The sequence below is a fragment of the Vidua chalybeata genome, chromosome 5 (genome assembly GCF_026979565.1).
Source record: "Vidua chalybeata isolate OUT-0048 chromosome 5, bVidCha1 merged haplotype, whole genome shotgun sequence".
Classification (NCBI taxonomy): Eukaryota; Metazoa; Chordata; class Aves; order Passeriformes; family Viduidae; genus Vidua; species Vidua chalybeata.
Window position 1 is genome coordinate 65,194,022 of NC_071534.1, and position 27,070 is coordinate 65,221,091.

The 27,070-nt window shown below is 40.7% G+C and overlaps 2 protein-coding genes across 2 annotated transcripts; both read right to left on the bottom strand.

Moving 5' to 3' along the window:
- Nucleotides 1-162: 162 nt before the first annotated feature.
- Nucleotides 163-12,102, bottom strand: SUV39H2 (SUV39H2 histone lysine methyltransferase). The gene is made up of 6 exons (XM_053942327.1): nt 12,025-12,102; nt 10,880-11,025; nt 9,239-9,910; nt 7,187-7,333; nt 5,514-5,643; nt 163-4,159 (listed from the first exon to the last, which is right to left on the bottom strand). The coding sequence occupies exons 1-6, from the start codon at nt 12,041-12,043 to the stop codon at nt 4,050-4,052; spliced, it is 1,224 nt and encodes a 407-aa protein (XP_053798302.1). The 5' UTR covers nt 12,044-12,102; the 3' UTR covers nt 163-4,049.
- A 1,001-nt stretch (nt 12,103-13,103) lies between these two features.
- On the bottom strand, nt 13,104-24,470 carry HSPA14 (heat shock protein family A (Hsp70) member 14). The gene is made up of 14 exons (XM_053942326.1): nt 24,414-24,470; nt 24,244-24,324; nt 24,059-24,141; nt 23,153-23,201; nt 22,265-22,358; nt 22,048-22,138; nt 20,912-21,016; nt 20,174-20,335; nt 19,562-19,717; nt 18,277-18,379; nt 16,548-16,760; nt 15,973-16,146; nt 15,072-15,142; nt 13,104-13,783 (listed from the first exon to the last, which is right to left on the bottom strand). Exons 1-14 carry the CDS (start codon nt 24,468-24,470, stop codon nt 13,705-13,707), a joined length of 1,518 nt encoding a protein of 505 aa, XP_053798301.1. The 3' UTR covers nt 13,104-13,704.
- Between the last annotated feature and the right edge of the window lie 2,600 nt (nt 24,471-27,070).

Below are 27,070 nucleotides of genomic sequence, written 5' to 3' on the forward strand. Positions count from 1 at the left end.
AAAACACATCACTTCCTCATGGTCCCTCTGCTGGAGTCCTTATAGTCCTAGAAAATTTGGGTACAAGCCAGGAATTAAGAGGTTGCAGTCTTAAAGCAAATTCTAGTGCTACAACTAATTTTGACAGGCTAATTTTTTTTTTAAAAACGACAACAACAAGAGAAAAACTAAATTTAATTTATTTTATCAAAAACTATAGGAAGACAGCAATACTAGAGATGGCACAATATGAAAAGAAAATGTTCCTGAGCTTACAAACTGCATCTTCTAATACAGTTCCTAAAACATACATTAAAAATAAACAAAAGATTGACTTAACTTGGAGATTAAATAAATAGACAATAACTTTTCTTACAGGTGATATTGCAGCTTTAGTTTTGCACAAAAAAACTAAAACCAACAAAAAAAGAACAGCTGGAGGGCAGGCCACAGGTTACCAGCCCCCAAGAAGTGCATACACACAACTGAATTGGTGACCATGACGATGCCAACAGACCACAAAGCAAAACAAAGGCCGAAGCTGGGCTGGTTTAGCTTCCCTAAGAAATTGGAAAAAGCTATTTCTCCATTTCCAGTTTGGCAATTTTCTGCCAAACTCATAAAAATAGTCAAAGGAGTTTTAAGTGACACAGTGTCCCATTAAGCTAATTCACTGACTGCAATCCAAATACACTGTGAATAGGTAAATATAAAATACTGTTCAAGGCTCTTATGTTGGAAACTGGATTAATGGGTTTCCTTCAAATAAATACAAAATACTGCTACCTCCCAGAACATAAATTAACGGTTCTTTATTTATGGCAGAAGATAACACACATATCCTTAACCAACAGCAGCGTTATTCCAGTGCTGGTGATAACATTCTCTGCCTCTGGAAAAGGCAGACACTGTACTCCAGTACAACTGCCACAACTGTTACCTTCTAAAATGCAGCTACTTGCAATAGTTAAATCAAACTGGGCATGGGGAGAGACAGAGCCTGGGGCCTGCCCCGTGCCCCTGGCACGGGCGAGGCTGGAGTAAGGAATCCATCTCTTGCTGCAGCCGCTCCATCCTGCAGGGACAGTGCAGGCTGCAGCGGATTAAGGAGCTGGAGACTGCAGATTCCATCCACATGGAATGCACTGCTCATTTGAGCTACATGCAAGAGAAAGCACTAATGACTCCAAACGATGCAAGATCATCTAGAGTTTGCTGACATTAAAGCTCCATATTTCACTTAAAACTTAAAAAAAAATATTAGAGATATGGCATGATAAAAACTCACAAGATTCAGCATTTATCAGCTGTGGATACAGGTGAGCCTGATCACATCAAATACTTTTAAATCTAAGCAAACTTCCTCCTATTCATTAAGCAATATAAAGTCTCTATTTCAATGTGTATCTCTGTATTGTAGATTACAAAACTCACACAGAATTTCCAGAAGCCCATGCTCTTCACCAAAAGTTTAAAACTGATTTTGGCTAGTAGCATATAAAATGTCATTTGCTACCAAAGAGCCAGATCTTCAGTACAAATGCAACTGTGCTTCTTAAGAAACAACCTTGAAATGCTCTTTTTGAAGTGCTAATAATTAACATGGAATTTAAGGCATTTTCTAACAAATTAAGTAAACAGTTACATGCTAGGTACTTGACTTCATTCACCTGAGCCAACAGCTGTGCACCTTATAAAGGTAACTAGCTGACTTACAATACATAGCCAGCATCCAGCTATGGAGCATCCATTTATGGAGCCACATTATTCTGCCTGACCCTGTCAACATTTACATGACTGGTAAGCAATATGCAAGTTTTACGAGCTCTGAATCCATGAGAAAAAAGCATGTGGATCATTCCTAGAGCATGGACCTTGGCTGCAACTCCACTCATCACCCACCTCAACTGCTCTTCAGTGGTTCTGAAGCCAAGCAAAACTTAGCATATGTTATGAATAGATTGAGACAACTTTAAGATGATCAGGAAAAAAAAAAGATGACTAAAGCAGCTGAAGAACAGCACATTTCTCAGCCTTTACATTCAAGAACATCTCACAAATGTCTACAGCAAATGGGTATACTCACCCCTAGTCTAACTTCACTGAAGTTAACATTTTTGCAACCAGAAAATACAGGCCTAGTATCTTAGATATCTCTCACTAGGTAAAAAAGACACAGTATGAAAAAATTTAACCAAAACCAGTTGTGAATATACATCAATCCCAGCGCTCTTTTGCACCTAACAGATAACAAAGCATATGTCCACAATGCACTGACTTTGTTAGACAATGGGCTGCTCTCTTTAACGTTTTGCTATCTATTTCCAAACTGTAGCCAGCAACTTGTTTCAGCCATGACTGCCAAATTTATGTAATGAAAACAAACAGCTAAATGTTACTTCTGACAATTTCATATTTACAAATGCTCTGTGGAACTGCAGTCCTCCTATAGAATCCTAACAAAATCAGAGCATAACAACTGAAAACATTCTACATAACATCAGCTAAGAAGTTCAAATTTTACACTTGGGATCTGTTAATACCAATTACAGAATCACAGAATCAATTAGGCTGGAAAAGGCTTTTGAGATCATTGAGTACAACTTATGACTGAACACCATCTTGTCAACCAGACCATGGCACTGAGTGCCACATCCACTCTTTTTTAAAACACCTTCAGGATGCTCCTATCTAAGCAGCCCATTCCAGTGTCCAATCACCCCTCCTGTGAAGAAATTTTTCCTAATATCCAACCTAACCCTGCCAGCACACCTTGAGACTATGTCTCCTTGTCCTGTTGCTGGATCCCTGGGAGACCCTCACCTGGCTACACCCTCCTGTCAGGGAGCTGTAGAGAGAGATGAGGTCAGCCCTGAGCCTCCTTTTCTCCAGGTACATGATGGAGTGGCTTGGTGAGCTCATCTGCCAGCTCCCTCATCACCCTAGGGTGGATCCCATCTGGTCCCATGGACTTATGAGCATCTAAGTGGCTCAGCAAGCCTCTAACTGCTTCCTCCTGGATTACAGGAGGACTATTCTTCTCCAGCTCAGGAGGCCAGTTGCCCTGAGGACAGAACAACTGTCTTGATGTTGAAAACTGAGGCAAAGAAGGTGTTAAGTACCTCAGCCTTGTCCTCATCTTTGGTAACCATATTCCCTCACTGTGTCCAACAATGATTGAAATTTTTCCTTGCCCCTCCTTTTGCTATTAATGTATTTATAAAAACATTTTTTACTATCCTTTAAAGAAGTGGCCAGGTTAAATTTTAACTGAGCTTTGACCTCTCTAATTTTCTTTCTGCAATTACTTTCTTTGCATGGAGTTCCATGGACACTTTACAATTTGCAGTCCTGTGAACCTTTATTTACACACTAGCTCTCCTTAATCCCTCACCCTGGTGCCATAAATGTTATTGCTAAGATCTTCAAGCTTTTCTTTATACAACAAAAAAAGCAAAAGAACTGTCAACTAAGATTTAGAATTCAAATCAAATGCTTCCTGACTTCTCAAGGTATAAAAAACATGTAGCTTGAAGTTGAGTCACGGGAGGTTTAGATTGGATATTAGGAAAAGGTTCTCTCACTCAGAGGGTGGTTGGGCACTGGAAGAGGCTCCCCAGGGAAGTGGTCACAGCACCAAGCTTGGCAGAGTTCAAGAAGTGTTTGGACAATGCTCTCAGGCACAGGGTGTGACTCTTGGGGATGTCCTGTGCAGGACTAAGAGCTGGACATGATGACCCTTGAGGGTCCCTTCCAGTCCAGCTTATTCTATGATTCTAGGAATATTCACATCAAGGTACATTTTAGAGTTTTCTTTGCATACATTTTACGGCTTCCTAAACAACTGCTCCAGAAAAATGAATTTTTAATCCCCATTAGCAGTTCTGTATTGGCTTGAAACACTACAATCTCTTTCTTTGGCCAATGCCATTTCAATTACAAACACAATACCTTGTTTTCACCATCCTTATTTACATTAGGTGTAAGAATACTTGAATATATGTGTGAAAGAAGAGTCTTCTTAAAACACGAAAAAAGAACAAAATATTTGTGACTTTGGATACCCAAACTCAGTTGAGATAACCTCTGCAACACATGGCTCCACATTTACAGACAGTTCTGATGCTCTTTTTGGATGGGGTAAGACCTTCAGCAGAGTCTGAAGTCAGATCTAGTGAACCTGCAACACAGATGAACACAAGTAAGGAAGTTCTAAAAGACAGACCAAGATCATGCCCAGTATTCAAACAGCTTCTAAAGGCCTTCTAACAGCCCAGTTCAAAGAGCCGTGTGTGAAGCTCACTCAGATTCTACTGATACCCTCGTTACAGCTACTTGTACAACACCTGGCATACACATCAGACTCCAAAACTCAGACTTGATCTTTGTACCCCCAGGTACATGGATCAGCTGACAGTGCAGCTGGCTTTAAATGCCAGCGTCACAAACAGAGAGAAACAAGAGTTTTAAGGTTCAAGATCAATTTGGCAGTGTGGTGTTTTAAGCCAGATGGCAATGAAACACCACACAGCCACCTGCTCACTTTCACCCCCACGGAGCAGGGAGGAGAACCAAAAGTAAAACTTGTAGGTTGAGATAAGAACAGTTTAATAATTGAAACAGTAAAATATTGTAATAATTATGATATTCTGATTATGCTGATGATTATTATTAGTAGTAGTAATAAAAGAAAAAAACAAACATGAGTGATGCACATACAATTGCTTACCTTTGGCTCATTGATGCCCAGAGGCCATCCCTGAACTCTGATCAGCCCCTTCTGGATATCTCCCCAGTTTCCACATTGGACATGACATTCTCTGGCATGGAATATCTCTTTGACTAGTTCACTGTCTATGCTTCCTACCAGATTTTTTTTTTACATTTTTTTGAGTACCTCCTCACTGGTAAAAGCATGAGACACAAAAAAGTTCTTGGACCTAAGAAAACATCAGTAAATTATCAACAATATTCTCATACTGTGTCTAAAACACAGCACTGTTCCAGCTACTGAGAAGAAATTAACTCTATCCCAGCTGAAACAGCTGTTGCATAGGTCCTACATCCACAGCTGAGGCCTACAGGATACCAGAACTCAAAGACTATGGTCATGCTGCTGAGCTGTTACAACTGCCTTAATATCTATCTTAGTAACTATCACTAACAGACTACCTAGAAAGTAGTTTACCTGAAATGCTGATTTGAATAAAGGAGAGCTTTATTTAAGGGCAGCCTGACCATTCCTTTGAGCATTTCTGGGACAAAGCTTCAAAATCATTTGCTTTACCAGACAATCCAGCCACAATCCCTGATGTGCTAGGAGCACTGAGGGAGGCAGTGCATTAGACACGCAGGCAAAAGCTTCTGGGTGTGCTCCTCTCTGCACTGTATGTCATGAGCAATGACTGTTCTGAAAGCCAGAGCTATGTTTATAAAAAGCTGTGCCTGAGCTGAAATGCTACCATCATTCAGGCTGCAGTAAACCCCACCAGCACCCCAAAACTTCCACAAGAACCATGTCAAAATGTGCAGACCTTTCATCTGATAGTCAAAGGTTAGCTCTTCTCCAGCCTTGATGGTTCGGGTAGAGAACAGCGCTATTCGAGGAAGACGCAAGTCGAGGTTATCAATAAACACATTGAAGACTTGAAGATTTGGATCACACTGTAAGCAAAAATTAATGCAGTTTCTGTTTAGAAAAAATAACATTTAATATCACTGAGATGTTTAAGTAAACCAAGGTCACAGCAAAGAAAGAATGGGTTCTTGTCTCAGTGACAGAAGTATGCAATTAAGTTATCTTCTGAAATCAACAAATGGAAATAATGTTCCAGGAGAACATTTGTAGCTCAGATTCAAGTCCTTCCAGGAAGGCAACCTTTGCACAATGTGCAGACTACACTAATATGCAACAACCTATTAAAAAATGGCACCTTTAAAGGTGACAACAAAAATGCTGATCACATAATTAGAGCTACATTCAGAGTCTAGTATGTACCAACAAAATCCATAAAAAGAATTAAAGTTGAAAGAAAACTAAAAACAACCTAGTGTTTCAAGCCCCACAAACTCACTTCTCTGTAGTGATGTTTAAGCATTGCTTCCAGGTCAGAGATAACATCTTCATACTATGCATGAATTTCTACTATAAACTGCAAACCTGCTTGGCTTCTTGAATTTCCTGCCATGGTCTGGGTGCTAAGAGGAGGGTGAAGGTCATTAAGCTGGAACTAGAAACCACTTCCACATTTTCTCTGGATTAAGTGTCAAAAGTCAGTAGTCCCTGACACTGTTAAATTCTGAATGCTTTTTTGTTCTTTAACAGTGAAATATATCACACATTAAAGAATCAGAAGTGAAGTTACAGACATCTCAATTTACACTGAAGACTGAGAATACTCCCATTTGCAAAAGTGAAGAGCAACTCTATCTAAAACTCTTCTTTATCCTTTTCCCTGGCAAGCCTGCATGAAATATAAGTATCGCCATCTCAAAAATCCAAATACATGAATTTTCTGTATTTGTAGAACACTGACTGCATGCCTCACAAACATTGAATTAGTAAGAAATATTTTTAGTTCAGGAATCCTTACAAATGCAGCTCAGCCTTCTTGATTTAGGTACTTCAGTTGAACTTCAACAAAACACTACAAAAACTGCTTGTTAAAATTTACTTTTGAGTTCTCTGGCAAGTTTAGATTAGGAGGAATAATTATATTTCTCTGCTGTAGATACCTAAGAAAGCACAGGAATTTTCTCTTTTTCCTCTGCCAAGTTTGCAGGATGAAATTCAGAGTAATATTCTATCCTGCCCAGCTACAAAATAACACATAAATTCCTGTCATCTCTGACTCCTGGCTAATTTCATTAAGGACCTGTCACATGTTAAGTATTTCAGGTACTCAGAAAAAACACACCCAAACCAACCCTATTGTGGTTGTCTAGAACCAGCTGATTCTGTGAAAACTCCAGTCCTACAGGATGTCCACTTCAGGCAGCATCTCTCCCCCAAATTTTGGTAGGCAGTCTCAATCCAAGTAAGGCCCAGTATTCTGTTCTGTTCATTACATCATTTGGATTGTGCTGCCATGAAGCAAATTACTCCAGAAAAACTGTGAATACAGTAAGGAAATGTTTACAGTAGAAGACATTTCTAGCACAATGAGGATAATTATCCAAATCCTTAGTATACAAAACAAAGTCTTACACTGTGGTTCACAAAGTGGGACACATTTCCATATCGAGCTGCATCTACTGTAAATTCATCTGAGTCATAGTCCAAATCAAACAAGTATGTATTTCCCTGGTTGTCATAGAACTGGCCTCGCCTCTCTGCTTCCTCACTTGTAATCACCTAAAAAAAAAAAAAAAAGAAAAAAGAAACCTGCATCATACTATTAATTATTACTAAATCTAAACAAAAATCACAATCAAGTTAGAAAAAAAGTTTAAAAAATACTTAGCAAAAACAATACCACAGTAAGTTTTTGATGTTGAAATAGCATTCCATCTAATGAATGAAGAATACATAAGAGTACATACAGCTGAACTAATTATTTTTGATTGAGGCTTCTCTGGATGCAATTTGTCTACAGCTGATGCACAGCACTACCTTATCTCTGGGGAAAAAAAAACATATCAGCACCCTCTACTAATAATTTTGATGATGACAATCCAATCAACTGTTTTTACCTGAAGTTTCTATATACACACTTTTTCCATTAGATACAGAAAGCCTCATTTACTTCACATAAAACCAAGATTCAACCTTTTCCCTTTGCAAAGGTGATCAACAGGTATCAGTCTTTAAAACCCAGCCACATTTACAGCCTGATATTCATTTCCTCTCTTCAAAGCAGCATCTCTTCCTGCTATTTTTGACTGCAATGAAAGATCCTATTCACTGCAGCTCAGATAGACATCACTTCACAAAGCTCAATCTATTCAATTAGGTGAGTGTGTCACTGTCGACAGATGAAACAGCTTAAACAACTTCATCTGCAGCCTGTCACATTAAACACATTCTGTTGTGCAGATTCAGCAAAGAAATCATAATTTGGCAGCAAGAGAGATACAAAATGTAATGGAATTGGACAACAAATCCCTCTAAAATCTGACAGATGAGATTTGAGAACTCAGGAGTAGATATTAAGGAGGTTCAGGTGAAAAGGTAAATACACAGTTTCCTTTAAACAACAAAATTACATAATCACCTTTTGGTGAATGGAGTGTATGACCTTTTGTATATTTAAAGGAAATGGATGAACATGAGAAGAAGCTTTCAGGCAGGAAGCATGGAGGAAATCTACTTAAGATCATAAACATTGTACAAAGGGACAGAAGGAAATACTTTGAGTCAACATAGTAGCAAGGCAGATTTGTAACAGTAGCAACAGACTGTAACAGAGAGGCTGCCAGGAACTGCTGGTGTGAAGAGACCTAGAACAGAGCAGAGGCTGAAACACATAAACAAGGGCAATACAAAATCTCAAGAGTAACTCAAGGTCTGTATTTTATAACATAAAAGTTCTCTTTGAGAATGAGATTGAATAAGCAGATAATGTCCGTACTATGAGTGTTACTCTTGCTGTTAATCAAAAGCAATAGATATGCTTGGAAATACTACCTTAGAAGTGCAGATAAAACAGAAAAGGGACTGAAAGTCTGGGCAGGGAGTTTCAAAATTACTATACTTTGGGAATGGCAAAAAGCTACAAAAAATATGATCAGGGAAGAATGAAGAATATTATTGCCATGAAAGAAATTAAGGACTTGCCTTTAGAAATACTATTAGGGCATGCATCTAAAATAATTCTTTAGTACCATATGAGATAAACATTCTCTTTCCTTTTGATCTTTTACAACTGCGCTGGAATGAAAGAATGTTCTAGACAACAGATTTCTGCTGTCAACTTGAATGTTCCTTTATATCTCCACTCAAAAGCAGACTGATCTATTACAGAGTAGAACTGCAGAGTATCCTGAGTTGGAAGAGTCCCACAAGGATCACCAAGTCATGGCCCTGCCCAGGACATCCCCAGGAACCAACCATGTGCCTTAGAGTATTGTCCAAACACGCCATGAACTCTGTCAGGCTTGTTGCCACGATCACCTCCCTGGCGAGCCTGTTCCAGTGTCTGACCACCCTCCAGGTGAAGAAGCCAAGAAGTGTGAAAATGGAGAGAAAGGTCATTAAGATTTTATCTAACATTTCCTTGATTGTATGTAATTCACCTCTATGAGATAAATACATACCTACCTCTCCAACATACTCCATCACAAAACTGTTGGTTTTAATTTTCTGGAGGGTTTTTACTCCCCAGCCACGGCCGTTGTTGGTTCTGAAGATGCAGAGTGAATACGGGGTCCCTTTCTGCACAATCCTATTCGGGCAGTCAGGCCCACACCTACAATATGAATTGCACTCATAGATGGGCAAGCCAGGCTGGATTTTCAATTTCTTATGTTTATTGTAAGCCAAAATAAACCCAGCCTCCTTTGGACAGCACTTCTCAGCAGGGCAGTCAGCACATTCACAGCCAGTTGTTATTCCATTGAGCACATTTATTCCTGGAGCAGGTTTGTACTCATTGATGTAGTAGAAGTCTAAAGGAGGGCCTTCAAGATCCACGGTGTTTTCTACCAGAATCATTGCTTTGTGATTCTTTTTCCTGTTGAGTTCTTCTTTCCACCTCTGCAGAGCTATTCTTTGTTTGGCCTTCTTTACAATATAATCTGCAATTGCAGGTTTCAAAGTTTTAACATGGTTTCTCAGTTTCATTGCTTTGCCTCCCCTCCCCCGAGACAAGTATTCAGTTTTGTCTCTAAGAAAGTTCTGAATAAGCAGAGGACAGTTCAGATGTTTCCGAGGTTCCCAAGTATTTGAAGATTCTGGCCATCCTTTCCATTTCACAAGATAGTATGCTTTGCCCTTGAAATACAGAAACAGATACAGATTTAGCCAGAGTTCATGTCGCTGAAATCCAGCATCACAGAACAACACAGACAAACACAGGAACTCTGGACTTAAAGATCAGCACACAAGGCAGAAGGCCTTGATATCCCCATAAAAATTACAACAGGGGAGAAAGAGAAAAATCAGGTTGTTTGCAAATTAACTTGTAGCACAATTTTGCATACTTTACAAATTGTCTCTAGGGGCAAAGAAATCAAAAGTTGGGATGAACTCTGCTAACAGCATACCTGGAGGAGAAGGAGGAGGCTAGTTTGTCAAGGCAGGTGGTAAGTTATGCTAACTCGCTGTATGACTCGTACGCACAAGCAGAATGCAGTTGTATCACACACAGAACAAAAAAAAAAAAAAAAAAAAAAAATGTAGCAAAAAAAAAGTCTAAAACCCACTATTTGGTCATATCAACCATCCTTCCAGAACACTAATTAATTTGGTAAGTGTAATATTGTATTTACAATGAAGCAGCATACATATTGCACTTATTTAAAAAGGACAAATAACTGTAACAAGGACAGATCCTGAGACTGAATTTCACAGGAATCCATTTGCAGCACATGGCCCTAATTCTTCACCGAATAGACTAAAAGAATCAAGAGAGAAATACACATAGTTGTCTGCAAATAAAGGACAGGCATCATAATTCATTCTGAGCTACCACCCTAAAGCATCAGCATCAGATACACAAAGATGAAACATTTCATATTCTAAATGTCTGTAATTTCAGGAAAAGATCTTCCTTCCACATACTGAAAGTAGAAGTTTATACCACTTTCTGTTTACAGTTTAAAGTTTAAAATATATTTAATTTGATGCCAGCAAAAACTTTGTCCTCACTGTCTGCTGCTTTATATTATGAGCAAAACTATCTTTGGCTTGCTTCCAAATTTCAGCTGAAAGAGTGATCAAATTGGTCTGTGTTTCTCTTACCTCTTCTACCTTGTAGTCACACAAATATTCCACCTCATAACTCTTTAGACTCCTGTTGGTGATTCCAATGGATTTACATGTGAGATTTTCCTTCCTACATAATTCTTGGAGGGTCTCAAGTGAAGCTAGACATGGCACATACCAGGCTACAATAAGAAAATTGGTAAAGAATCCTATTTAATGTGCTAAATTGAAATCATCATGCCTCATCCCAGAGTCCCCACATTACCATTTGTGACAGCAGTCCATGAGTCTCTTGCACAACTGCAGCATCTCCAACTCAACCCTTCTCTAACGGGCCAAGCTAAACACGTTAATGATTCCTTCCCTGCACCTTTATTCTATACAGCACGTAAGCGTCTAAAGAACAACAAATATTTTGGAAGGCAGAGACTTCCACAGGTTTTCACTAGATACACTAAAAGCACCAGCATTTTTTCTACAATTACAGCATCGCATAACTGAATTACGTCAAGCACGAAATCTCCGTTCTTTAACAAGACCGCCAAATTTCTGAAGTCAAGAGCAGCTGAGTACTTGCGATGCAACCATGGTGACTGGACGAAGAGATAGAGACCCACAGCCCTCATCCGGAAGGATCGCGAGTGCCCGGTCAGCCAGGCGGATTTAGAGGGACGAGACACTCCGCAGGGCGCCAGCGCCCGGGAAACACCGGGATCAAGGGGCTGAATGAAGTCCAGAGCGGGAGCCGCCGGCTGCGGGGCCGTGCCCACCTCCCCCCGGGGCTCCGCGGGGCTCTCCCGCCCCGGCCCGCGGCGCAGTTCAGAGCTCGGGAGGGGGCGGCGGTGCCTTTCCCGCGGCCGCACCGGGATCCAGCGCCTCTCCCTGCGTCCCACCCTCGGTGGCAGGTTTACCCCAGGCACCTCCCGCCCTCCTCCCACAGCTCCCCTGGGGCCAGCGGGCAGGACCCCCAGCCCTTCCCTTTCCGCCCGCCGGGGGTCTGTGGGCAGGGGCGGTGGGAACGGTCCTGACAGAGCCGGGTGACAGGGACCGGTAGCGGCTCCCATCGCCGAAAGCGAGCGGGAGCTTCCCCACCCGTCCTCCCCCCGTCCGTCCCGGCCCCCCAGCGCCCGGCAGGCAGCAGAGCCCCGGGCGGCCCCGTCCCCAGCCCGCTCCCCCCTCACCTCCTCGCCAACCCTCCATGTTGGGGGGGGGACCGCGCTTGGGCAGCGCCGGCTCCGCCCCCCGCCGGAAGGGGGCGGGGCGCAGAGGGCGGCCCGGGCGCGCGCGCGGCTCTGCCCGCCCTTCCCTTTCCCGCCTCTGCCGTGAGGGGCCCCCGGCGGGACGGAGCCGGGAAAGCGGGAACGGGGCGGAGAGCGGCTGAAAGGGAGCGGGATGGATTTAAAGACATTTTGCTTTTGTTCTTACAGAGCCCTGCGGTGCCTGGGACTGGCGGGGGAAGCGCGAGGAAGCTTCTTTCCCGGGCCCCTCAGCTGCAGAACTGAAAAGAATCTCGGATAATGGTCCCGGCACTTTTTGGAGGGAAAAAAAAAAAAGAAAGAAAAAAAAAAACCGCTACACCGTCATCACCTCAGATGAGGTGTTCACTATTAATGTAGCTTCGATAGAATCACAGAATCGATTACTTTAGAAAAGGCCCCCAAGATCATCAAGTCTCTATGACCAAACGCCACCCTGTCAAGCAGACCATGGCACTGAGTGCCACGTCCAGGCTTTCACTGAACACCTCCAGGGATGGTGACTTCACCACCTCCCTTGGGCAGCCCATTCCAATGTCTAATCACCTTCAATATGAAGAAATTCCTCCCATTGTTCAACCCAAACCTCCCCTGTCACAGCTGAGTCAGCAACCTCTCCTCCTGTCGGGGTCTTTCTCCCAGGCAACCACTGACAGGAAGGCTCCTTTCAGGCGGTTGTTGAAGATGTTTTCTAGTTCACTTCAAACCCCAGGTAATGGAATACAACCCTCTTCAAACCCAGACAGGTATCCCTTACCTGGTGTTCTCTAATTCTTGAGGCCCTTCTGTGACACTTTCAATGTTTTACAAGGTAACACAAGGTTCTAAGCACTGAACTGCTGTCCCTTAACAGCCCTTTAGGCTGAGACCCTCATATTATTGTTGTTGTAACCACTCTTGCCTGCTCCATCTCGTTATTGAAAAAAACCTGCCAGCTTATACCCACACAACTGTATGACAATACAGATTTAAAACAGTGCCACACATAATGGAGATTGTCAGGATCCGCATAAAAAAATGTATTTTTTAATAACATATAAATAAGTACACTTAACTCTTACATTCCTCAGGTAATATGACAAAACCATTTTACAGAAAAAAACTCTTGGGGAAAAAAAAAAAAATTCACCTGCTCAAGAGGTCAGCGCAAATGGGCTCCACCTTCACGGTTCTGGGCAATATCAAGACCACACAGGATTCCAGTATAATTACCAGAGAGTGGATTTTCACCTAGTCTCGTTCTCACTTGCTCAAAGCTATACTGCTGAAGCCACAGGTGCACTGGCTGAACAGGTACAAGACCTGATTATTCAAGAAAAATCTTCAAACTGTGTAACATGCTTGTTGCTGAACCACAGGCATTTGTGCTTTGCATTTTGTAAACCAAGTGCTGATAATTCAACGATCTGCTGTTCACATGTCTTGACTAACGTTTTGCACCATACTCTAAACAGACTTGGTGGCAAAATAACTTGGTGGCATTTTACTTTAATTTATTACAGTCCTCTAAGAATCATGAGAGACATCACAAAGAGTCACTGTTTTGGCAGAAAAGCCAGTAAGAGACAAAAATCACGTTAGAAAAATGTTGCCTTTCAAAATGGCCTATGATGCCACTTCAACAGTGATAATTTCACACTTTCCAGTATCTTGATCTGTGCAGGTAACGTGCAAGGACCCATCCCTAGATAAAAGAGAGATGTGTTTAGGATTATCTCAACACAGCACTTATTATGTTACTGCATGTGCCAGAGTTAATGAACAACAGTCCTCACACAGATGAAAGGATGATAGATCAGCATCAAAATATCCAGGGACAAACATGCTTCAACACAGATGAAATTGATTTATGAAATTAAGTTTAGTTTAGTCATTGGTTTTATACCTTTATACTTCTTGCCCTTAAAGCATCTATATTCTCTACATATGGTGGAATAGATCTAAGAACACATTTAAATATTGCAATTGAATTTATTTTGTACAGATTTGTAAACAGAATATGTGGTAATATTATTCAAATTATTCCTTGTGAGAACTGAATAACAGCAGTGGATTGATAAACATGTCTTGTCATAGCACGAGAACATGACTTTTGAAGTGTAAGTAGTCTTTAAATTCCAAGGATCTCCTTCAGCAAGGAAAACCTTTATTATCAAAATCCAAGACTTAAGAAACAATATTGAGCCCTACTTCAGCTAGTCATACAGCCACACAAAATATTTAGGTACAAATAGATGTTCTCTACTGAACTTCCTCTCCCTTTTACACCTAAATATTCCTTGAACCTCCTTCCAAATAATGCTGTTTTTCTGCATGACAGAGTTGCATCTATAGTCCCCAAAATGTTTTCCTTATCAGTGCTCAGTATATAAATCTGTGTATGACAAGGCATTTTAGGTGAGGTCTATTGATAGGCATTAATACACCTGATAGCTAACATAAGAAAATGAAGTATTTTGAAACTTAAATAGCAAGTAGAAATTTCTTGTGGCATTGTTTCTCTGTTTAACAACCCTGCCTCTGAAAGGACAGAACCACTGTAAATTCTGCAATCCTTCGTAACTAAAAAAGACAAAACCTCCTTCAGTTTTTCCCAAGAGTGTGGGCATTCAGCAAAGCTACCCAACCCACTTCCAGAGAAAGTCTGAGATCCCAACTGCTCTCATGCATGGTCAAACTGATCAAGGGTTCAGAAGTTGCTAAAAATAATCTACACAATTGTATTAAGCTTTGTTTCTTTAAGAATCAAGGAATGACAGCACCAAAGGTACTGCAGAAAACCCACATTTCTACAGAATTTACCCCTGCTAGGACTGTACAGCCCTGTTACTAAAGAAATGCTGAAATTTCTAAAAAAAAAAAAAAAAAAAAAAAAAAAAAAAAAAAAATTAAATACTCTGTAACAGGAGCAAAGACTGTTTGTCAGAAGTGTGACATAGCAGAGTAAACAGTAGAACAAGTGGTTTGGGTACCTTTTCATAGTGAGAACAGTTAGTATATCATGTAGGCCATCTTCCTTTTTATCTAAATCCTGGAGTACAATCTATTAAAAAAAAAAAAAAAGTTCGATTATAGTAATTTCTTCAAGTTCTTGTGCAGCAGCTCAAGGGAAGTGACACAACAGCTAAGATGCGAAAATTCATGCATTTTAGCTATTTGCACTATCGTTTTTGTGTTTTGGTGCAGAATCTATCCCTGAGATAGCTGAAGTACCTATCACTCCCACAGTGTCCTTAGAATCAGTACTGTAATTATTAGGTAACATCCCTTCCCCGTCCCCTTTAAAGATATTTGGGCAGAATTAAGGTGGAATAACAATCTTCTTAAATACTCCATCAATATCAGACACATCTTCCCCTTCCCTGATGCTTTCCAACGAAAGCACATCATAACTGTTTCAGAAAAGCTGTGCTCTCTCTGTAGGTTGATTCCTAAACAACAACTTTAAACCCTTGCTTGATTTAATCAAATTCAATATTTAATAACAAGATCCTGTCCAATCTAGGAAGATCAGAAAGTAATCAACACATTAGTTATACCATTTCCTTCATCAATTTTATTTTAAAAATGTTCAAGGATCTGTGTACGACTGGAATAACTGGTAAAGATCTCTCATCCCAGGTGATCTTATTACAGTAGTGCCACGTGTCAAATCCTGTCAGCTATTTAGGCTTCCCTTCAAAAGGGAAACTTCAGTACTTTACAAAGTAGTTCAGTATTTTGCATGTCCAGAAGAACAATTAAAAACCAATACCAAAGAGATGCATGCCACTGAAATTTTCTAACAACAAGTTTTGGTATTGGTGGAATTGGTTTCCATTTTTTTTTCCAGGTGGCTGTTGAAAGTACACAGAAGTGTGCACATACACTCACCTGTGCAAATTTCTCTTCTTCATTCATGGGACTCTTCCCCAATGACTCGTACAGCTCAAGGCACACAGAGGAAATATTTCCAGGAGCATGTAGGGTGTGCTGCCTTCGAGCTGGCAATGGTGTCCCAGATGGAAACAGCACTGTGAATTTGTCAGCCCCTGACTCGTCTACTCCCTTAAAAAAAGAAAGAAAGAAAAAAAAAGAGTACAGTTCATGTTTTTCTTTAAGTGCTTTATTGACCTGGAAGTGTTACAACAATGCTCCACAAGAAAAGAAATCCAAGCTTCATTCCCTCTGTCACATTTACCATCACAGCAAGTAAAAACCCTGACATTCCCACAAATGAGAAGTCCAGCTATTACAACATAGGAAACATACAATCTATCTCCCCTTAAAATCAAATTTTCTGTTAATTTTTTGTCAATAAACCTAAGTTACCATGTACTGCTGATCTATAGCAAATCTGTAGAAGTAATAATACACCAATGCTGTTTCTCTAACATCAATCACACATAATCAGTGTTATATATTCACTGCAGCAGTAAGATTTTCTAATATTCTTATTTTAGCCTTACCTTAAGAAGAATATCTTTGGCAGAACACTCAATGAGTGCATCTTCTTCTAATAAGGTATTCTCTTTCCCTAGCAGAATTCCTGCCTCTATGGCTGCACCAATGGGAATAACTTCATCTGGAGGAATTGAATTCAGTAATTCCACAGTTGGGAAAATATCTTTGATCAACTGCTGTAGCTTTGGGATTCGAGCAGACCCACCACAAAGAACTACCTGGAAAACACATCGTGATAATTTCAAATCTTTAGTCTGTGAAATAAAACAGACAGGTCACACCCTGCAGTGCAAAAATGCAAACTGTTCTGGGATATTTTATCATCTGCAGTTGTTGGAATAAAAATTGATGTAATCTTTGGTTGACTTGATACTTTTGCTTTTGAAATTAAAGGAAATATGATGTCTTTGAAAAGTTTCCTCTTACAGCAAGAATCACCTAAATAAAGTAGCACCTTGAAAATTGAAAAATTCATCACAAAAAGAACATCAGGTTCAAAGGGACTTCCAGAGGTAATCTAGTCCAACCTCCCAGCCAGACCAGGCACAGTTACAACAGGCTGCTCAGGACCTTTCCTCCACACATACACATTCCACAGACTCTGTAGGCCCTTAATTCAGCATCTGATTTCCCTCATACTACACATTCCTTTCCTAGAATCTAAAATTTCCCCATGCTGTAACTTGTGCTGCTTGCCACTCACCCTTTCCATCGTGCACCTGTAGGAAGGAGCAAGTCAGGTTTTATCCCTAAATCCAAGTCTTATCACAGAGACTTTGTTGAAATCAGCCAGATCTGGAAACAAAGCTAACTCCCACTTTTGCACATGTAAAACATAAACCTAATTTACAACTCTGAAATTATTTATTTTTACATTTAAAGTGTTTCACTGCCCTCCATCCAAAGCACTGAGGCCTGAAAGGCCACCTAAAAACCACTGCCACCAGAAAACAAAAGTTGTTCTTCGAACAGTGGCCTGGGATACTTCATTATCCATCAGAGAAACTGAGATGTGACACAACAAATACTAATTAAGAGTCTGAAACAGCATTAAGTGTCATTGAAAGCACCAGGCAACTTCAGCTGCAGACCTGATGAGCCAATTCTATCAGCAATGAATGCAGCATCATTTGCCAAGCACATGCACAAAGGAGGTGAGATGAATTTCTCTCTTACACCAAGGCAAGAGAGACATGACTTAAACTACTTATGTCTGCAGCCTTGCTCACCATCTTTGGGATTAAACCACTCCCTGGTTTGGCACCTCCTGTAGTTTTTAAGCCTGCAAGGAGGAACACAAGCACCAAGTGGACACTTGGTGAACTGTTCAGCTTTAAGTCAAAACTTTGCCTTTCTTCAGAAGTGTCAGCATACCCTGTCCAAAGTTGAATGAAGGCAGAACAAAGCCCACAAGACTGAACTTAAGGAAGGTACTCCTCAGCTTGAATTTGTGCAGAGTTACACAAACACACCAAATAGAGACAAATCCTCCCCACCTACTCAATATGCAGCAGTAAAAACACACAACTGAATGTGACACTACCTTATACTTAACTTCAAATACCTGAAATGAAAGCAAATACAGCAATTCTAAAGACCCTGAATCTATAGACTTTGTTGGATCCCAGTCAAAACTGCTTAAATATATCATGCTCAATAATCTCAGTCTGCAAGGACAACAGGCCCCATAAACATTGTTCTTGTGGAAACATCCTACATGATTTCTATTATTACCTTATTAATATCATCTGCTGTAAATCCAACTTGCTGCAAGAGCTTTTTAATTGCTTCTACACACTTACTAAAAAGTGAAGAACAGATAAGTTCAAACCTGGCCCTAAAAGAGAAAAACAAAACATTCAAAAAGGATCATGTCATCCATTAGAGAAAAGTACCTGAAATGGAAGAACAATAATTTTTAGAATATACTTTAGTTCTCCAGCTGCTACTAAGGGATTTTTAAAAAGTGATCTTTTCCCATTATTAATCTTCAAGTAATTTTGCTGTTGTGGAAATATCTGTGCTATTAGTTCCATCAACAACACCTACACGAATTCACATGCATTCTTCAGTGTATTCCAGAGGAAAAAAAACAGTATTGTTGTCCTGACAGCATCAGTATTGCTGTCTTGACTCATGCCAAAAAAATAAAGAAAAATCCCTGAACTGCTTCATGATCTTTAAAATGAATACAAGGACTCATTTTTTAGGGGCAAATCAAGCAGTGTCATGATTTTCACACAGGGAGTAGATTAAGCAAATTAAAAAACAAACTTGTGCTTGCTTTTGTCTCTTTCAAGCCTGCAAAGGAAGATCTACTCTGCATGAATACAACAAATCAAAGTCTGCAACATGACCCCATTTATACAGTATTGCTTCTCACACTTTCAAACATGCTGTGCTTTATTTGAGCAGCTCCAGCTGCTGGAGTTCTGGAATGGAAAAGTCTATATCATTTTGCTAAAGCTGCTGCTGCTGCCTAGAAGAACAATCAAAGTGAGCTAAAAAAGTCTCACTAACAGACCATCCCAAGGGAAAAGAGACTGAGTAAGACACAGCAATAGGAACAAAAAGACAGAAAATATCTTTCTAGTCCAGCTCTCACCGAGAAGCAACATCAAGACTTTGAGGACTCCTACCATTCTGGATCTTATTTAGATGAAGAGTCCACAAGCTATCTTTTCTTTAAGGAAAGTACAACAAAAACAATAAGGGGAAGGGAACAGCCACTACACATTACAGTATCTACTTCCCCTCCCATCAACAACCAGACTGTGAAGATGGGGTCTCCTTGTGCCTTTTTTGCACTTCATTTCCTAACCATCAGGGCAACACTGTTAGTGTGACTGTCCTGACCACTACAGATTGCAGCACAACAGAACCACCAACATGAAACAGCAGGTTTGCCTCCAATCTTACTTCCTTCTCTAAAATAAACACCATCAGAAATCAAAGCTTACTGAATGAACATCCATAACACCACCTAGAAAGACTTCAGTAGCTTCAAGATCTGTCTTACCTGGATACATTGCAATCAAAATCCAATCCATCATATAATGAATCTACAAAACAGTTTGCACTTCCCAGGGTTGATAAAGAGTGTTTTGCAATATCAGCACTGTTCATTAACTTCATCATGGCTCTGGGATTTCCTCTAATATCATGTTTACAAGACCTGTATTTAAAAAAAAAAAAGATTATACCAGTTTAAAGAGACAGGAATTTGACTGGTAACTCCTTCTGAAAGGAAGAACAGGTTAGAGTTCTTGCACTTTTTTTTTGTAAACATTTTAGTATTAACTACAATGCCACTTTGACAGTTTGCACACATCTCGACACAACAAAGTCCACAGCTGAGCCCTTATAGTTTAACACCAGCTTTAGGCAACATCCACCCAAACTCGGGCATTTCCCAGTCCTCCTCCTCCCAGGCATTCTCCTGACTTCTTCCTGGACTGAAGGAGCCCATTCCTCCTGGGGCTGACTGCCCCAAACAACTGACTGCTCCTCCAGCATCATCTTTACTTGAACCATTTCACTAACAGAGATTCTGCTAGATTTTTTTTTAAAGCAAGCACCATATAATGAAGATCCTGTCCTAACAGCAACATGCATGGACTTCAAATCTTACCTCTGAAATTCAGAAGCTAAGTGTTGTGCTAGAGCTTCTGTGAAGCAAACTCCACCAATGCTGTCATCTGTGTTTGTAGCAAGTACACGATATATTCCACTGTTTACTTCTATGACTGTGATAGAAAGTGATGTTCCACCCAGTTTATAAACCAGCACGTTGCTGCCACATTAAAAAAAATATTGAAGGGAGCATTAATTTTGACACACTGTCAAAAGACTACCACCATGTATTGAAGGTTTTAATCAGACAAGAAGTATATGAGAATGGTAAAGAAACACCAAACAAGAAGAACAAAAAAGTTCAAACTGACAGCAGCCTTAAGTATTTTCAAAGTGAATTATCTGTATATTCATAAAGACAACCAGATGCACCTACTGAACCCAGGAACTCTGCTTTAGTTCTTCCAGTCCATGTAAAATGATCCCATCTCCCACGATTAAAAGCAACTATGCCAAAATATGTTTAAAAAGGAATGCATTTTTCTTCAAGCCAATAGCTTATTAAACAGAAAGTTGGAAACTGGGAACAAATCTTTAGACACAATTCTCAAAATATAAAGACCAAAGCAAAGGGATTTAATACACTTCAGATTACAACTTCTAAATGTTTATTGTCTTGATTGAGAGAAAAAAGCAAAACAAGCCTCATGTTAATGCAACACAGCATTTCCTCATTTAAGATTTCTCAGGATTTAAGTACAGCAGCTTAAAAAGAACTAAAATATTAGGATTTTACCTTTTCCCAGTGGGTGAATCTTGGCCAATTCCATAAGCAAGGAGAGCTGCAGACGGTTCATGAATTAATCTCATAACATTGAACCCAGCAGCTGCAGCTGCTTCCCTGTAATGAGCCATAACAGCATTTCATTTTACTTTAATGATCTCACTATAGTCACACACTATTAGGATTTCACCTGAACTACATGTGCCACTTAATCAGACCTTGTTTATAGCATGGTATTAACAAAACTGAGTGACTGGACAAGATAGCTACCAAGAAGGTCAGTTGCTATTGTGTTCTTCAAATAATTGGATCTGCTGTGTGCTCTTTGTCATAGAAAATACTGGTCTATCAGATTACACAGCCCATGAAAACTGCAAAATACCCCACAACTACACCCCACCCTAAATGAAACTTGGTAACTTATCTTCAGGTGTGGTATTAAAAGTCCTTGATACATTATTTCAACATGTAACGAAATTAATTTACTTGCAACATTTAACTTACATGTTTTCTTGAAAATTCAGTAACCCTGAGAATACCCCACAACTTGTTTCTCCCACTTTTAAGTTTTATTTATTTCTTTCATGACAATTAAATGTATGGGCTTTTACGTATCAGAAAGCAAAAACAGATGCTGCAATTTATATTCAGCTTCAAGCACACTTATGTTTTCCTACTGAGGAACTGTTAGAGCAAAAGTGTTTTCAAACAGAATTTCCAAGTAGAAAACTGGTATGTATTCCAAATCTGCACTCTGACAAAGCAGACCTCAAGAGGCCATGTAGCACCACTCTGGGAAGTATGAAGGCCAGGGAGGGGAAATTATGGAGGAGGGTGAAAAACTATTTGCATTTCAAAGGGGTCACTGAAGATCCTGATATGAAATGAGGTTTTATCCTTGATGAAATTGAAATTTCCTCTCACTTCAGTGATTCAAAATTTCCTTTTGGTCACATCAGCAAATTCCATTCAAAGTTGCTCCACTCAGGATTAAATCTCTTACTTTCATATTTTTCCAGTTTAAATAACATCCCAGTATCTTGACTGACAGTCACAAATTGAAGTCCAGCAGCAGAATTCTCTCTGCTGATCTTCCAAACCATCTGATTTAGACATATAAAGTAACAGAAAAACATCAATGCTCTTACCCAAGGGCATTTTTCTGATTCTCTCCAAAATCAAATGGTACTGTGACAACAACATCATTCACATCTGAACCCAATGCAGACTGGGCAGTCTCTGTTTAGGAACACAGGCAGAGAGCATGGTGAGTAAAAGCAAGCAAGAAAAAAATATATGACATCTTAAAAATAAAAGAACAGCTTAAAAAGCTAAAACATGACAATGAATTTAACTATTATATACCTTTCATTTTACTGAAAATTAGTTTTGCCACATCTTCTGGGTTAATAAGTTTGTTATCTATTTCATACTGAAGTTTCCCATTCTTCTCAATTATCTGTAAGCAAAACCAACACACCTTTGTCAGACATTAATTTGGTTAATAACAAAAAGTAATGTCTAATTTAGGCTCTGTTTAAAGTAAAAAGTACTGGACTATGTAAACACTCTCTGCATTAGTATTCTACTACAAGGGAATAAACACTTTCAACATGCTTATCAAAGACTCATACCATATAACAGACACAAGAGGGACATGTAAGAATTTAAAGAGTCCAGACTTTCCCTTTCTATTAAGTTTTCCTGAGTGCAAAAGCAACGTTTAGAATAAAAGTACACTCCTGGTTATATTCCACGAGAAAAACCTCAGCTATTTCTAAATTCACACCAATATGAACAGTCCAAACCCAGGGGAAAACTCACTCTTTTGTTATGAATGTATTTTTCAGGATAATTTTTCTCCCGTTTTGCAAAATTTTCTAGCAACGAGGACAGTATTACACAAATTAAATACTGAGATTAAATCAACTGGTTAGAGATGTTAATCACAAGGTGCTGCAACTTTCACCAGTATCTTTTACCAGCTCTAAGAAAAACCACAGTACCACTACCTAAATATATTAGGATCATCCCTTTTGAGAATGGTCAAGAGGTAAATAATTTTCTGTTGGAACTAACTGTATCATGATGACAGACCCCAGAACATGGTTATCTACTGGATAAAACCAGAAACATTCCACATAGCAGCAAAGGGACATCATACAATGAGAGCTGATCACTACAGAACACAGACATGGTATGGCCCAAACAATGACAAGGAAAGCATAAAATGATATAAATCATCATACTCACAGAGCATTTGCTTTCTGCAATATACTTCTTTGCCTGAGGGTCACCAGAGCTGTCCATAAAAATTCAAAATAACAAAATAAATCAAGCATTCAAGGTTAATTGCACAAATGCATCTTGCTGATATTCCTTTTAACATCTCCAATGCATCAAGCTATACTTGAACCAAAAATTCCTGTTTTCACTCTACAGATACATTTACAGAGTAGAAGAAAACCCAGCAGTTTTGACAGGTGGCATTTTTCATTCTCCTTTCTTAAAACTTATGATTGAAAAAAATACCTAATAATAATGGAAAGGGAAAACCAAAACCTAACACATTGCCTTAACCTGCTATCCCCCATAAACATTATAAAATATTTCAGTGAAGTTCTGCATCTGAGAACTGCTGAGAAATACACCAAAATGGGCAACATCTCATCAGCTCCTGTCAATGAAAGGGCTGTAATGAATGAAAGCTCAGTCACCACTGAAAAGTTAAACCACAGTGTATTTTACAGAAGAGCAATCAGGTGACAAAAAAGTCACAATTAAGAAACGTAAGTATGTATGAAAAGCATATATGCAACTATATATTTCACAACTTGAATTTCACAGACAAGTTCAGACCTAAAACACATTTTTTTCTTCTCTACTTTTCTATTTTCACAAGCATCTCTTTGCTGCTGGCAGAAAACACAGGCTAAGAAGCTCATAGTACCAACCTGGTCTAGGGGAAGCTGTCCCTGCCCATGGCAGGGGGGCTGGAAGAGAGGTGATCATTAAAATCCCTTACAAACAAAACCGTTCAGTGACTCTATGATAACAGAATGATTTTTTAAGAGATGCCTTCAGTATCAGTGCTGAGAGGTGAAAACAGCTTTAAGTGGGAAAAATTTCTCACCGCCCCTTCTACGCCCACTCTCTTACCTTCGCCCAAGGATCTGCTTTACTTTCACTACAGTGTTTGAAATATTTCTTATCCTGCTTTGCTTCGCAGCTAAGCCAACAACCTGAACGAAAACCAAAGGACAACAAGAAAGGAAAAGCTGAGTAGCAGACAGAGCCCCGTCCCTTCCTCCTCCCCGCAGCACCCCGCGGAGGGGCAGCCTCACCTCCTCGCTCTCCGAGAACGCCACGACCGCGGGAGTGACCCTGTCCCCGGCGTCGTTGGCGACCACGTCGGCGCGGCCATCCTGCGGAGAGAGACAGAGAGGGAGGCCCAGCCGTGAGCCTGTGGGGGCTTCACGGCCGAGGGGGGGCTCCGCGCGGGCCCGGGGCTCACCTTGTACACGGCGGCGCACGCACAGGTGGCGCCCAGGTGCACCCCGATGGCCGCCATTGTCCCCTCCCGCCCCGACGTGCCCCGCGCGGGCCCGCTCCCAGCCAATCCCGCGCCGCGCTGTGCCGTAACCGGCGGAGCAGCCAATGAGAAAAAGCGGAGCGAGTGGCGTCATCGCGCATAGCAACGGGGGCAGACTGTGCGGGCGAGGCGCGCGGGTTTTGGCGGGACGCGGCGCTGAGGCGGAGGCGGCTCCGTGAGGGTTCCTTTAACCCGGGACGCCGGGTTAAGCGGCGAGAAAATAGGAGTTAACGTGCGGGAACTAGAAAATAGAGCAATCAAAGTCGAGCACCGCGACCGAGGTGGAGAAAGCGCCAAGTGCGCCTGTGGTTTATGTCCGTGGCGCCTCTCGCGGTTTAATTGCTCGCAGCGAAGCACATGAAGGGAGAGGTTGTAAATCACAGAACCTTTTCCAACCTTTTCCATTAGGCTGGAAAAGACCTCTGAGATCACCGAGTCCAGCCTATGACTGAACACCGCCCTGTCAACCAGACCATGGCGCTGAGTGCCGTGTCCGGACTTTCCTTAAGCATTTCCAGGGATGGCGAGTCCGCCACCTCCCTGGGCGTGCTGTTCCACTGTGTAACCATCATTTCTGTGAAGAAATTCCTCCTAATTGTGAAAAACACGTTCACTCCTGTGAAAATGTAAAAAGTTCAATAAAGGACAATAGGAGACAAGGACCATAGAGTGAAGGTTATTATGGCCGGGTGCACCTTGGCACTTATCTTCAGAGATACCCCTTAAATACCTTTTCCCTTACATCACCATGTTGCATATTCATAGACTCTTATGCATAGTAAACTTTTTCCCAAACTAGTTTGCGTGTTCCAAGAATTATTTAGCATATCTCCTCCTTGGGTCCACCTTTTTAGAGCATGCATATTCCTTGGTTGTGGTTTTAGTCCTTTTTTATCATCATCATCTTCAGTGTTGGCCCCGGCCCACATTGTCTTCAGACGGTGAACGCTGATAGTTGGCAGATGCAGAGGTGTCCTCTTCATATGTTCATTGGATATTATCCCATCCAAGCAGGCATTTTAACACAAGCATACTTATATCAGCTATTTCACTACCATGTCTAAGCTTAATTAACAACAGAAATAGAAGCTATATCTTTATAAGAAAGTTTCTTTAACTCTACACATATAGAATCCATTTTAATATTTGCAAAAAGCCAATATTATAATATGTATCTATAACATAATGTCCAACCCTCCTATATTACAGACATATCTCTGTATTTAGTGCTGCAGGTTGAGCTGGAGTGCTGGTTTTCCATCGTCTAACAAGGCATGACCAATGCCTGAAAGCAAAGCTCAGTGTCTCATAATGCTACACTGCTGTTGGAGAAATTTGTTCTCAATGCCACAGGGCAGGGAAGAAAAAAAAAAAAAATATCTCTAATCATTCCTGGGAAAATCAGCATCATTCACACAGAAATTCATCCTGGCCAGAGCAGTGTGCCAACAGCTCCCCAGGTTTTCTGTGACCCCATAAAAGGAACTGCAAAGTTATCACAGGACAGGCCAGGCCACCTCACATTTGCAACCTCACACTGTCCAGGTGATAGCACTTGTGTAGGTTTGGGTGCTCATTTGCATCTCATTTCCATAGGGAGTCTAAATGCCCCTCTGGGCCATCTCACTGCATTGCTCTGAAACAAAGATTGTCCTTACCATGCTTTGTAAATGATATGTTGAAGGTCAAAGGAATGGACCCAGACCACACAGAGGTGAAAGGTGTTACTTGGAGTCTCAAAGGAATTGTCTATCCCAGAACAGATCCCACGTTCTTAAGGTTCTTAAGTCATGGGGACAATCTTCCTTTGGGTAACTGAGCTTGCTGAAGGTGCCCAAAGGCTGGAGCTCAGATGCCAGCAGTCCATGCTCCAGAGGTGATGGCAGCGTGACAAAGGCAAAGCTTACACAGCTGGAAACAATCCCTTTGGAGTATGTCCAAATTGTAGCTCCTTTCTGTCTTCTCTTGTAAATGGAGGAATGAAAAGAGAAAAAGAGTAGAAGTGGGCAGGAGAGAGCTGTATGGACTGGAAAAAGGTATTGTAGAAAAGGGGGAAGTGGTGGAGGGCTCCCCATGATGCTTTTGGCAAAAGAGAAGGGAGTCTGGGAAGAGACACAGAAGATGTGAGGGTAAAAGAGAACAGAGGCCCCAATACAGAAAACAAAATATTTTTCCTGTGCTTTCCTCCAAATCCTAATGCTGGTTATGTCATTTATGTCAATATACTGCTATTTAGAACCCAAGCCAGAATGTGTAATCTGTGCATAACAAAGTGCTTGTGGCCACCCTGGTAACAACTCCTACACAGCTAAGCACACCCACAGTTATTTTCCAGTTGTTATGCCATAGATATGTCCTTATGGACACACAGAAGTTCTACTTATCTTAACCAAAGCAATTAATGTTCCTGCCATGAATAAACAAACCTGAATGATACCAGACAAGAAATTCCTTGGCAGAGGTTTGTGGTGGCAAGTGGTGTTTGCTGAGGAGTGAAAAGTCCTTGTCTGTCTGTGCCCTTCCTATGTTTTTGGGAATTGTTCTTATCTAATGGGAAGTTCAGAAGCTGCACTGAGCTT